General features: G+C 44.5%; 1 protein-coding gene across 4 annotated transcripts in view; it reads right to left on the bottom strand.

Moving 5' to 3' along the window:
• PLXNA4 (plexin A4) overlaps positions 1–14519 on the bottom strand; it is a 1024340-nt gene that overhangs the window by 181710 nt on the left and 828111 nt on the right. For all 4 annotated transcript variants that reach the window (XM_085653587.1, XM_085653590.1, XM_085653588.1 and 1 more), the window contains 3 exons: positions 7908–8142; positions 5763–5905; positions 4767–5035 (listed from right to left, as the gene is read on the bottom strand). In XM_085653587.1, coding sequence (XP_085509713.1) covers positions 4767–5035; positions 5763–5905; positions 7908–8142 — 647 coding nt within the window. The remainder of the gene's footprint in view (positions 1–4766; positions 5036–5762; positions 5906–7907; positions 8143–14519) is intronic.

A 14519-nucleotide genomic window follows, 5' to 3' on the forward strand; every position in this document is an offset into this window, starting at 1 on the left:
GAAGAACCATATTTTCCCTTCAGATTCAACCCGTAGCTTAGCAGGGAACAGCATTGCGTATTTGATTTCTTGGTCCCGCATCTCACGCTTCACATCCAGGAAGCTATGACGCTGTTTCTGAACCTGCAGAGTGAGTCTGGAAAGAAGGTGACTTTGCTATTGTCTATTTCCAGCGGGAGGACCACTCTCGCTGTCAGGAGTATGGCATCCCTGTCACGAAAGTTAAACACTCTTGTCAGAAGTGGTCGGGGAGACGCACCAGGTGTGGGTCTACCCCCAGGTACTCGGTGTGCACGTTCAATCGAAAAACATTTGGAGAGCCCCCTTGTCTGGAGCTGCTGGAGTATTAATTTCTCGACAAAGAGGTCTGCCGCCTGACCTTCGGCCTGTTCCGGCACCCCTAAAATGCGAATGTTGTTACGCCTCCTACGGCCTTTGTAGTAGTCGAGCTGTAGTGCCATTGCTTCCTGAGTGGTTTGAGTTCAGTCACATGTCTTTTGAGAAGGTCCGTATCGTTCGACAGCTCCTTGGTAGTGCTTTAAAGGGCACTGATGCGGTCAGACATTTTCCTCATGTCCGCTCTAATCAAAGAAACCTATGTGGCAACGGTGTCAATGCGGGCTTCTAGTGAGGTATGCACCGTCGTTGTAGCAGTTAAGATATCCTGCAACGTGGGGTCCGGCTGATCCCCTCTAGGTTTGGGGTTAGACTTCGTCTCATCCTGGCACTTCTGCCACGCGAATTTGTCTAATTTTACTTGCATTGTGCCTCGACCACTGAAGCCTCTCGCCATGATGTGAACAGTGGGTGCGGTATATCAGAGAAGGGGCCGGGCAGTACCAGCTACTCACCGCCGCCTGCCGTGAGCTCAAGCCCACACCGGCCTGTTGGCTTCCGCCAGCTGGGCCCAGACTTGGAGATACCACAGTATCGGAGGAGTCCCACACTGGTGGAGGAGGGGGGGGGGAGAGAGAACAGGGAACTTGAAGGGAACAACAGCAGCTGTTCAATGTGCAACACCGCGGAAAGCCTCAGTTGTGAAAGACTAGACGATCTTGGGTGAAGTGAGTACTGGATAATGACTTCCCCCCCCTTGCAGAGAGTCTATACGACCGCTGTTCACTCGGCAAATGCACTGATGACCGCCTGAGTTGGGGCAAATCCGTCTCCCCCACTGCCTGAAATATTGCGTGTCCAAGAACCCCCGGGCTGTACCCCCACACCGGGGCTGCCAAATGAACGCGGACTCCAGTCCACACTACGCTGCTGTAGTGCTTCCCCTGGGCACCCTAGCCGTCCAAAAGGGGCCTCGAGGCCCACACTCTGGGCCTGATTCACCGCAGTGGTGCTTGATTTATGCGCGGAGGTGCCGCCGAGTGCATAGCAGCCGCGGTGCACAGCGCCACGTTATTGAGGCCCAGGGTGGGTGATGGGCCGTGCGCGAGGCGCTAGCGTAGGGCCAATAGTCCTCCAGTGACATCCAGGAGCACGCACAGCGGGACGCTGCACAGCAGGTCTTTGCAACTGGCCCTGATCAAGCCTGTGTCTTGCGGTAGTGAAACGTGTGGCCTGCTGACGTCCCGCCGGGCACACGGGGCACACAGGCAGTCAATCCGCGTAGTATAGGGCCAGCCGATGGGGCGGTGTACTCACCAGTGATACCATTGGTGTAAGGATCTCAACATGGCCTCTTCAGCCCAGGCGCGGGCCTGGACACTTCGCTGCGGCTGCGGTGTAGATTAGCGCTCGTGGCCAGGGAGCAACGGGGCATGCCCAGGTCCTCCGGCGCCGCCGCACTGCTCCAGCCGCTTTCGGCCTCACAAACGCCTCCGATCGAGGCAGTCTTCAGCGCAGCCGAAGGGCACGATACCAGGACCAGGTGGGCTCCACCACAGAACTTGCATTTTTGAGTGCTCCAGCTTTCTTTTGAAAAGTGAAAGTGATGCAGAAGAGGAACCACTTTCTTGTATTCATATCAGTATAAGAACACAAATCTCTTTTTCACAATCCTTTTAGAGTACACCTCCGTTCAGAGTAGGACACTTAGCAGGATGAGCAAAGCAGTAAGGGAATCCAGTGCTTGGGAGCAGTAGGTTGGGGGCTGCCAGAATAGCATCTAGTGGGCTGGTCTTTCCAGCAGTACTTAATTTGTGAAATAATAAACGCCGGTGCCGGAAGCTCTGCTCAGAAGGCACAGGTTGGTGCAATTAAATGCCGCCCGCTGAACACCAAGACAATAGTCTTAAATTCACCTTATGACTCTTTAATCAACCACCAGATACCCCTTTATCGCACTCTTGCAGGTTCCTGCTTTCTCCCTTTGCGACTGAGTCTGTCTTTCTGTTCTTCCATCTATCAGATTTGTACATGTTTCCATTGCTTGCTCTCAGTAGATATCTGACGTTGATAAATAAGCACTGGTCCCTAAAAAGGAGTGCTGGTGGCCTCCACCGGCAATCACCGGCTCAAATTAAGCACTGATTTCCTGTCTTGGAGGCTAGACTAACACCTCTGGTACAGACGGAACACGTGAGTGGGCAATGAGCAGCAGTAGAGCCCTAGTCAACAAGACCGAAAATCTTCAGAGTTTACTTTGCATTTTCTAACTCACTGCTGCCTCTGGATGCTGTGAGGCTGATATGGTGTCAAGATTCCAAGCAGAACATATAAATACTTTCAAGACACTTCCAAAATATGAATCAGTGACTGAATTCATTTAATTGAGGATAAGAGGGCAGCTGTTGTTTGAATCGCTGCCTTGAGAAGCATAAGTACCAACTGGAGGCCATCATGTTTTAGAAACAGTGAGAAACTTGATGTTAAACAATAAATCATATCATACCTACTGGTATGGAAGGAGCGTGAGGGAAAGTTAGTACAAATATCTGTATAGGCTGTGAGGAGGGTAAGTCTGAGATGCCTGCCAGGATTACAGGAGACTATAATGGGCTAAAAGGAGATTGAAGGCAATTAGCATGTTACTTCCACGCCTCCCTGGAAGCCCCTGACTGGGTAGACTTGGAAATGCACCTACAGGGAAAACTTAAGAGGCTCGTCACTTCTCTACAGGAAATTTGAATGCGACAAAGTGAGTCGTAACTGGGCAGCAGAACTACAGCATGGGAAACCAGCCACAAGTACCTGTTTCAGAAATGCTACATCCTTGAAAAAGCACCCCGATGAAATACCACAGAATTTAGAGTCAACCGAGAGCCTATAAACTGGACTCAATGGCCCCTGTAAAGTATACTTAATGTGGTGCATTCATACATGAGGGAGACTTTATATCCTTTTAGACCCTTCAGACTGAACTCCATCGGGATAATACACAAAACCAACAATTTCAACAGCTGAAACACAACCTACTTCGGAAGATGGATGGACGACTAGCTGAGTTGCACCGTTCCATGATCCAGGACTACGTGGTAAGATGGGGGACATACAAGAAACTAATTTCAGATCCTTACGAAACTATGACTGATATTCTATACTCAAAACCCACCCAGAAACATTTATTTCAACATGAAAGCCTTACCTTCCGGAATCTTTTGATGAAGCAGACTGGCAGGAGGTCATATCTGCACACAATAGAAGCCTCCAAGAAGCAAGATTGAAATTCATTTTTTCCCAAGATTTTACACAACTGGAACTGGTCTCCGTACAAATTACACAGTCTGAAATTAATCCCAAATGCACAATGCTACAGAAGTGGCTACGCCAGAGAAGACACAGTACTTATGCTCTGGTCATGCCAAGTAATCCAACCATACTGGGAGACACTATGACAAGGACTGCAAGATACTAGAATTCTCCCAATTTAACTATTTGTTGAACTGGTGCTACTGCTTGATACACAAGACATGAACGGTGTCACCAACCACAAGAATCATTGAATATATACATCGTTCACAGTGGCATTCTATGCATACTGTGGCACTGGAAACAACCACACCCACCAGGGTTGACAGAATGAGCATTGACAATGGTAGATATAGCCACCAACGGGTGAATCCAGAAACTAAATGACCAACTACAAAAAGTCGACAACATTTGGGAACATTTATTTACGTTGAACATGGAGAACCTTAGGACAGGCCACCCCAGCCTGTCTCCGTCAGGTTCCTAGGCTCCACGGATACTAATGTGCCCTCGCCATTTCAACCCATCCTCATCTACCACAGCTAAGTGTTGGCCAAGAGAACCTCACAATGAGATATACTGCACCACCATGGTAGGCAGAGGTATTACTAGCACACTGCCACAGTGTTGCGAAGCAAGGCATGGTGTGCATGGAGCTTGTGCGGCACCGACGCCTCTAGACACCTTCCTTAAGTACCTATCAAGAAGTGCATCTTAAACTGCTCCGCATATGCTGTAATGTGCCATAGCATCACAAATGTTATCTTCCTCTCTATATTATGTACTTCATACAATTGTATCCACTCACTCCCACACGGAACACAACAAGATATGTGATACAGATGCAATTCAATTTTCTGACCTTACGCATGCACACTTAGACAATTACCATGCTTACTATTTACATGCTCACTATACCATTATATATCAATATACTGTTGCTGTATCTCTTGCATATCTGATGTCCATTCTATAACCAATAAAGAATATACAAACAGAAAAAGAAATGAGATTGAAGGCAAGGGCATTCAGGAAAAAAAAGAGGGGGTGAACAGCTTCACTGAAGAGCGAAGTAATTGAGTATGAAGGACCTTGTGCAAGTCAAAAGCACTATGTGTTTGTCTCACCTTCTCAGAAGCAACTTGGGGTGGTTCTTGCTCTCCAGGTTCTTGTCAATGAGGTCAGACAGCAGCTGTTTCAGTACATCAGTTGCATACTCCAGCTTGCTCTGTAGAACGGTCATGATGAGGGAGGCCACATTGCCCCGGTCGCGCATAGAGAAGCTACGCTGGGACTCTAGCGTCCTGATGAAGGAAAGCAGGAAGATCTTGCTGTTGATCATCTGAGCGAAGAGCTTCAGGCCCTTCTCCACCCGTTCCTGTCTGTACCCAGGAACCTGTTGAAAGAAAACAAAAAGGCAAGACTAGCCTGAAATTAAGTTTTAGACATTGCACACTTACCTGGAGGGATCGGGCGGGTTTCATGAAACACATTGGGCACAGTCTTAGATGGGAGAATTTCACATTTTTGGTCACTCTTTTAGAGTTAGAGGTTAACCTCCATTCTTTACGCTTGAAATGAGCGTGTGCTATCAAAGATTCTGAATAGTTGGTCAACTGCTGGTCAAATAATGGTCAGTGTCTCAACCTCCAAATGTTGTGGTCTGCACATCCTAAGACTTTGATATTGCTCATTTGCTTTCAACAGGGCGAGCTTTTATTGTGAGTACCTGCCAAACTATTGAAATACTATTTTCACTTCTCCCTTCTTTGTATCCCCCTCTTTAGGCGTTCTGAGACTACCTACTACATTTTGCAAAAGACAAAAAAAACACACATAAATAAAAACAAAAGGAAAAAAATATTGACTTTGCAACTGAGCAACAAACCAGTACATGTTCTGTCCACAATTTGGTTTAGGGATATTTGCACAAGGAAAATCATGTATTACATCTCAGTGAGGCGAGGAACAAACACAATGTTTAATGGTAATTTAAAAGGAGATTGTTACTTGCTCCTAAAACCAATACTGAAATGCAGATTCCTTTTACTTCCTTTCCAGTCCAACATTGTCCCGCATCCCAACCAATGAACAGTCTAGGAGGGATGTCCTTCCTCTCTTACCTCCAGGTCTCGCAGCACAGGGTGGTCTTCAATGCCAGGAAACAGGACGCGCATAGTGTAGGTTCGGTAATCCAGGAAGGGGATGCCAGCGCCATCCAAATCACTGGTTAGTTCGTGGATGTCTGTTTGAAGCTCTGCAAATGCTGGAAGGGAACAAAAATAAATAAATAAAAGCAATTATAACAAAATGGTGTCTTGTTTGGTGTCAATTATAATGATCTAACATCTTGTGTAGTTATAACTACATTGTGAACATGAATACAAATCTCCTCCTTGGAGAGTGAAAACAGATACGAAGAGCCTCTGATAGGGAATCTCTAGTGTGAAATTTCCCCATGGCGTCCGAGTATGAACTCATCCTCAGTGCTGGCCAAGAGAACCTCACAACGCGATCTACTACACCACCATACTGCTGGCACACTGTCACAGTGCTGGGACGGAAGGCATGGTGGGCAAAACGTTTGGGAGTCACTGGTGCCCCTAAATACCTTCCTAAAGTGCATACCATGAATGATATTGCACCATAGATTGCCACACATATGCCGCAATGCGCTACAGCAGTTCCCACTAGCTTCTCTGTTAAAATACCACAGCAAACCCAGACCGAGCCTTGGCATTATCCAGTAAGATGTGCACTAGCACAAGTCTTGAGGTGCTTTGAGCATACTTAAGTTTCTCAAGTAAATTTGGACTTAATAAAGCCACGCAAGCATCTCAACATTTGTTACAATTGACAATCTTAGAGAGTAAAGTTCTATGTTGGTGCTATCAAAGGACTTGTAGAACTTCTCATGGGAAAAGTCCTGGCATGGACCATTCTCCTAAATCTTGAAATTGTGTTAGACTAACCAAAAAATGGCTACAATGGCTTTTGATATTTCGGTTTCCTAGCTTGCTGTGGTTTCAGAAATATTGTTCTACAGTAAAAGATAAACATACTACAAATTTAATTGTGTCGCTCAAGCGCCTCTTTCCTGCACCCTAAGTATGTATTTCAGTTACACACACACTGGTATAGCATGCACTACAAATAAAATTGTCTCCTTGCCTCACTGCACATGACAAATATATCATCACAATATGCACTGCACCCTAGCATGACAGCCACTTTAGAAAAGATTATCAGAGTAGCTCAGAAACACATAAGAGTATGACTTAATGCTGAGAGTCTCCTCTAAGCGTAGTTGACTTTACCTTCTGCCAACTAGAAATTACCTAAAAATGTGCAGAGACACAAGCAGCGAACACGGTTGTACCCCTACAACGCTCTTCATCAGTAGAATCTACTCTTTTAGGTTTTGACATCGCTGTAGGCAACTCTTAATATATATCTCTCGCTCTGTCCTCTTATCTGACCTACTCTCTCTTTTCTCAGTCACATTCATTAACTTTCATTGTATATCGCTATTTCCCACTTTTGCTCATTTCACTCTGTTTCTCTCTGAGATTAGGTCTTGTCACACATTTTCCTTTCTCTTTTATTTGACATTCTCTCTTGCCCATCCTTCTCTCTATCCATGTTAGAGTATTTCTTTCTGTCACTGTTTGTCTCGGAGACTCTTCATTTTTCAACTCCTCTCTCTACTTCTCTGCCCGCCTCCTCTTCCTCTATCTCACCCTCTTTCATTTTCTCCTCTTTCTTTCTCTTATCCCCGCCTTATTCCGTCAGTGGCCTATAGGCCACTCAAAATAACTATAAACCATTCATGTCTTAGAGTATTTGCTCATCTCGACTGAAAAGAGAACAAATTGCAGTTTAGCAGCCAAAGCTTCTCCCAGGAGTTCGTCTTGGCTTCTTACTTGAGTCCAATCAATGACTAATGTTAAATATAAATGCATCTCTGTGAAGTGGATATTTAACCCTCTGTCCATTTCTCCTTGACATTTTGAGTATACCATTTTGCACATAGCTTGCAATTGAGAAAACTAATAGGACTCTAGCGGCTGCCATTTTGAACAATATGAGCATCAAACCCATCTCTCCTGTGGGACTCATACTCCCGTCTATTAAACTAGGATAACCTAGGCTGGCTAGAGAGAGCCACATGCCTCAGACTTTATTTCCAAACTCAGGCGTGTGTCATATTATTGATTCACGTATGTAGTTTGTCAGAAAACACATATAAATGCTGAGCCCATGCTTACCTTCCTTGCACTCGAGTGCTACGCGTGACTCCAGGTTGTCCATCTGCATCTGCAGTCGCTTCAGAGTCAGGTCACTCTCCCGGGACTTCCGTTTGTAGGCGATCAGAACGGCCACAATAAAGATGATGAGCAGCCCCCCAGCCGCAGCAATGCTGACAATGGCTGGCAAGCTGAGTGGACTGTCGGGGGAGATGGAGACGATGCCAGGGGAGTACTCCATTCCCCCCACTCGAGCCTATGGGTTCAACAAGACATCAAGCTGAGTTCATCCAAACACTAGCAAACTTCTGCTGTTCCTGAACATCAAAGAGTCTGTAACTGATAATCCTATATCTTCATGTGTATGTATCCATTATAAATGTTATTAATAAAAAAGTTCGACACAAAAAGAAGTCTGTACAACACTAGAGTCAAGTAAAAAGGATAACACTGTGCTCAAGTCCTAGGATCAACCAATACACAATGGAATCAATCATGGTCATTCTGCCACTCTGGCATTACCCCGATTGGCTGCCAGGGGGGATTGTAGCCAAGGGGAATTTTGCTTTACAGTCTGGTCCTGGTATCCACAAACCTTTAAAGAAGACAGAGAGACTAAGACTTCCTAAACAGGCAAGTTACGACGGCAGGCCAATAACATAACAAGACAAGCTGTTCTTTGAAGCAGTAATTCTCCACATTTAGGCATTATTGAATACTAATGCATTATTGTCTTTTCAAGAATAAATGACCAACCACAAGAAATGCCAACATAAGAGGTAAAGATATGGTATCTGATGTTCTTTATTAGGATAGACTCATCTACCTACCTCTCTTGCCATCTGCCAAATGTTGCATTTGCCTTCTTATACATTAACCCAAAAATGAATCCCTCTGTGCATTAATTTATGAATAATACAAACGACAATCTTCTTTTATGCACTTCTGCCTGAAACTAGAGTAGGTCTATTTTGTCATCTTTCTCAGAGAAAGGTCTGTTCTATCATATAATATATTGCACAAATTAATTTGATGCACATTCTGCCACTGCCACAGGGTGTGGATCTGGTGGTCGTATAAGGCCTTTGGTTGAGAAAACTGGAATCTGACGTCTTCCACCTCAGTAGACTGAATTTCCTATATAGATCTTGTACGTTCAGAGGTTAGAAGAAATATCCACTGGAGGTTGGAGCACTCAGCCTATATAGGACTGCACCCGATAGCCAGGGAATGCAGATTGTCCATCGGTTTATAATTATTTCTGTAACTGTAGGAGAGTGCTCTGTACAGGATGCTCTGATCTGGCAGAGGAAGAATGACTTTGGATGAAGTTGGCATATGTGTACCCCAGAGAAGAAGAGAGAGTACCCAGCAAGCCAATATGTGCAGACTCTGCCTATTTATTCCCCACTCAGTAGAAGAGAGTGCAGGGCACCAAGTTATCCCAGGTGCTTGCAATGCATTTTATATCTGGAATGAGCATGCCAAACACAGACTGATGCTCTTTATCGAAAAGCAGAGGGAGCTCAAAACTCTGTGTCGGTCTCAGAAGGAATAAGTCAGTGCATGACAGATGGCATTCTTTCCTATGGAAAGAGGGACTGCATGTTTCTAATGGAGACAACACGTGAATGAAAGAGACCGCTTGCACCTTAGGATGGCTATGAATTGACTTAAGATAGCAGAGACCCCCTCACATCCCACTCTTGGAAGGAGAGAGTAAGTGTGAAGAAATTGTTGTAGTCATTGAATAAATGTATTCATTCTAATTACTTGGATGTTTTTCCAAGGCAATCACAGTTTTTATAGTGTAAGTTCAAAGTCAGAGCTAGACATTAATTCTATAGCTTTACGTCCCTGCTGGTCCTTTCTGTCCTCAACAACTGTTAAGTTGTCCATCAATATAAATTCTCAGGTGTTTTCATGACAGCACCCATACAAATTAACTCACAGCAACAGTTACGTTATGTTTAGGTAAGGAAATTAGTTATCGCACATGAATCATCGAGGAGGGGTGTCTCGGCGCAGCAAAGGATCGCCAGCAGGAGCAACGCAACCATCTGGTCCAATCTCTCAAAAGTTCCACCTTCGAATACAGTCCGTCTCCTTCCCTGCTGGTGCAGCCTCTTCTACCCTTTCCGCATTTGCAGGCTTCACATCCATACTCCTGCAGTCTCTCAGTGAGGACCGCATACGCAGTCTCTTTCTCGCTCTCCCTTGCTTTTTTTCCTTTGGTTCCATCTCTTACCACCTACCTCTTTATTGGGAATCTACTTTGAGTACATGCTGTCTCCCCACCTTCCCACTGGTGCCTCTCTATCACTCTTGAGGCCCAGACTCCGCCCCTCTCGCACCCCTCTCTGTCGCCCTCTGTTTAATTCCTATGCTTTCAACGCGTGATGCTCTCTTTTCTGCTGCATAAAATACCATGAAATGTGCAGGTAGTATGCCCCTGGAACAATCAGCTCGCAAGAGGTCAATCACAGCAGATGCGCGATTTTAAAAAAGTCATAAGGGAAATGTATAACATAATACTGCTTTGAATAATAAAAGGTGCTGTCAACAGAAAGCTAAAACTCTCTCCTGCCTATCCTCAAAACAGACTCACGACATGTGGATGAGGGAACGAACCACAGTAGTGAACAGAAAATACAATCGCAGCCGCGGAGATTGGACTACTCTTTCCACATCTTGTTAATGATACGCCCTGTTTTACCACTGTGGACAGCGATGGAAACCGAGTTTACAGCGCTCGCAAGCCCAGGGATCAGACTTAAGGCATGCAATAAAAAAATACAAAATCACTTTTATCCTTATCTGCTCTTCCTCCACCAGCTCCCTTCGCAGATAACCTTTCATTCTTTGATTTGCAGCCAACACATTGACATAGCAATGACTGTGTGTTCAATTTATGGCCAGTCCTTAACTCACATTTAATACAGTGTGTCATATCATTCAGGCTCAGCAACACGGTTTAATGTGATTATCCTCAAGGCGCAGAATTTATGGCGCGTCCATGGGATCCCCGTGTCGGGGTTTAGCAACGAGAGTTAAGGCGGGGATTCCTGTCCGATGGACAGATTACATGCAATTTGAGATTGTTTTATCCACAAAAAAGCGTGGTAAAAACTGCTGCAATAATGTATCAATCCATGGAATTCTGCAGATGGAAGCATGTCACCATGACACTTGGTGTACTGGTGTAGGTACAGCCATTTCTTTCTCATTCTCTAAATTGCTCCAACCATGTCAATCACTTGCACCCGTCAAGGAGTCCTAACCTCACCCCCTTGCTGTGTACATGCATACATGTACATTCAAGCAGTGATGGACCATTCTCCCTGCACAATTGATAATTCACCGACAGTACTGAAAGGGCTGTACTCAGTACTGTCTATCAGCCTGTTCTCTGGAGGTTCACTTAGGGCCACAGTGGCATGTCTTATTTCTTATATTGCCAGTTTTACACTTTGGATTTAATGACAATCAATATGTTTGAAAGCCCTCCCAGTGCTGCCAGAGAACTGCCACTGGAGTCATTTGTCACAATGTCACATGTAGAGATGCAAACGGGGCATCTGCAATGCAACTTGAAATAAGTGACGTTTTTGTTCCAGTGTTATATTGAAAGGTAAATTGCAATTGCAGATATGACCAGTTTCTTTCCTTTCTGCATGTGATAGATAGATAAGTTATTGTGTGTAGAGATGGGCAAGTGTCAGTGAGTTAACATACTTCGCATTTGCAAAAAGTTGCACAAATTTGCATATATATATAAGATAAAGGTTTAACTACATGTCATGGCTCTAGCCACCAAATGATGTCATTTTCTCATAATCCCCTCTTGCTATTTCTCACTGTAAACAGTAAGATTCACAAACACCTCTTATTCGTCGGTTATCGTCTTTACTCCGTTTCCATCCCTTCCCCTTCGCAGGTGTGGCTGTTACTTATTCCGTAGCTGGGACGACATCATTTCGTGCACAGAGTCAGTTGAACTTTTCCTCAATTACTGATCATGCCTTTCAAGTCTCTGCACACAGATCCTGTAGAAAGGAGCAGCGTGGCTGACACATTTGCTCCTCACTTACTGGCCACTGCCATCAATCCAGGAGTTTACATGTAAAATGGACTATGTATCTATCTGACAGGTATTTGTCATTTTCAGTTAGTTAGGAGGTAAACAGAACATTCACAACTCACCCACGTCAATCAAGTAAAGGGCTGTTCAGTTTTAACTTACATGAAAAACATTGCAGAGCTTCGTAGAATACCATCATGCACTTAAAAATTCTGAAATCTAGAAATCCCACTCATCATTACGGTCAGTTGAAGAACTCTTGAATATATATATATATATATATATATATATATATATATATATTACCTACTGGCGGTCGCCAGTAGGTAGTTATAGTTAGGACCACGTTTCCATAGGAAAACCTCAACATTCTATTTTGAATAACTTTGGCGCCGGTCGACGAATCCTCGCAAATTTCTCAAAATAGGTGGGGCGCTACGCTCCGCTCCTACCCTGAAAGTCTCGGGGGGATTCGTCAAGCGGGGGCTGAGATAAAAGGGGGGTCCCAAAACGCGTTTTTCCCATGCATTTTTCCATAGGACCTTTAGAACGAGCTACAGCCCGAACGGCTGAACAGAATTACTAGAAATTTGGCAGAGAGGTAGTCCCTAGGTCAAGGAAGTGCCTTTTGTAGGTTTGGTGTAAATCTGTTCAGTAGATTCTGAGAAAATAGCCTTTAAATCAATATATATATCTGAGCCCGCTTACGGTACGCTTACCGTACGCTTACCGTAAGCTTACGGTGGCGTGCGCGAGCGCGATTCTGATTGGCTCTTAGATCTTAGTAAACATTCGAATCGGCCGAAACCAGGAAGCGGCGTCCGCCATTTTGTCTCTCGCACTGAGTGTTGTTTATCAAACATGATGGCCAAAAACATGTTACGGGGCTGTTTTGACAACTCCCTCCCACATAGTCATGTTGAGGGAGTCCCCAAACATCCCCCAAGAGCAAAAACGGTTTTATTTTTTTTTCGGCAATTTCGCGGGGTACGCTTACCGTACGCTTACCGTACGCTTACCGTAAGCTTACCGTACGCTTACGGTAAAAAAATAAAAATAAAAAAAACACTATCCACACTTACCCCACCCCCTGTGCTTTTGGTGGCCGCAGGCCACCAAATGTGCAGGGCTTATTAATAGAGAAAAAAAACGTAATTTTGGCAACATGAAATTATAAAATCGAAATAAAAAAAACACTATCCACATTGACCTCACCCCCTGTGGTTTTGGTGGCCGAAGGCCACCAAATGTACAGGGCTTATTAAAGTTGATAAAAACCGTGCACGGAACGAACTGCGTTAAGTGGGCGCGCACGCCACAAATGGCGTAAAGTAACTTAGCATTTAAAAAACCGTACAAATTCACTGAAAAAACCATAGGTTTCACACACGTTATAGTTAGGAAATAGCATTTAAAAAACCTTGCTAATTCACTGAAAAAACCATAGGTTTCACACATGTTATAGTTAGCTGGACATTTTACTGATAAAAAACCAATGAAATTCCCCCGTTATAGTTACTGTAGGCAACTATAACTCACGCGACCGTAATCCTCTGCTGATGACATATGTGTCTTTATGAAAAAAAAATATTTGTAATATATGTATAGCTAAAATTTAATGGAAGAAGATATGGGCAAATAAGTGTCTAAATACAGTATTAGCATCAGCAGAGGATTACGGTCGCGTGAGTTATAGTTGCCTACAGTAACTATAACGGGGGAATTTCATTGGTTTTTTATCAGTAAAATGTCCAGCTAACTATAACATGTGTGAAACCTATGGTTTTTTCAGTGAATATATATATACACACACATTGTTTTATTGATGCTAAACAGAACTAGTGTGAGGATGGCTGACAACGCTATTTAGCATACTATGAAAATGCCATTTCTTGTACGATGTATACTAGTGCATTATGGAACTTGGAGTGCCTTTGAATGTCACATGACTGCTACGTAGCACTTGCCAATTATTCAAATACAACCTACCTGTGAACAAGGCGTAAGGACGCCGAAACGCGTAAGGTGTGAGTGGCTGATTGAATTAAATTGCTTGAACTGCCCAAGACCGGGCTCGGCAAATCTTCTTTGTTATATACGACGGGACCCTCCGTTCCCGTTGACGCCAGAGCCGCCCTGCAGGGTTGGGGGCCCCCATCATGGAGCTGTTGTTTTTCGTGGTGCTGCTAACACAATTGGGGGCATGACCCGCTCGTCCTACACCAGACCAATAACAGGACTGCCGAGGTAATTCTGGTTGTTAGTGATGAGAAAGGGAGATGAGTGAGGACACACCTCACCCGGACAGTCTGTGAGCTTCCAGTAATTTCGGAATGATTTGTTGCCACGTTGGGAGCACTCTGACATTGTTTTATTGATGCTAAACAGAACTAGTGCGAGGATGGCTGACAACGCTATTTAGCATACTATGAAAATGCCATTTCTTGTACGATGTATACCAGTGCATTATGGAACTTGGAGTGCCTTTGAATGTCACATGACTGTTACGTAGCACTTGCCAATTATTCAAATACAACCTACCTGTGAACAAG

The sequence above is a fragment of the Triturus cristatus genome, chromosome 4_1, assembly GCF_964204655.1.
Source record: "Triturus cristatus chromosome 4_1, aTriCri1.1, whole genome shotgun sequence".
NCBI lineage: Eukaryota > Metazoa > Chordata > Amphibia > Caudata > Salamandridae > Triturus > Triturus cristatus.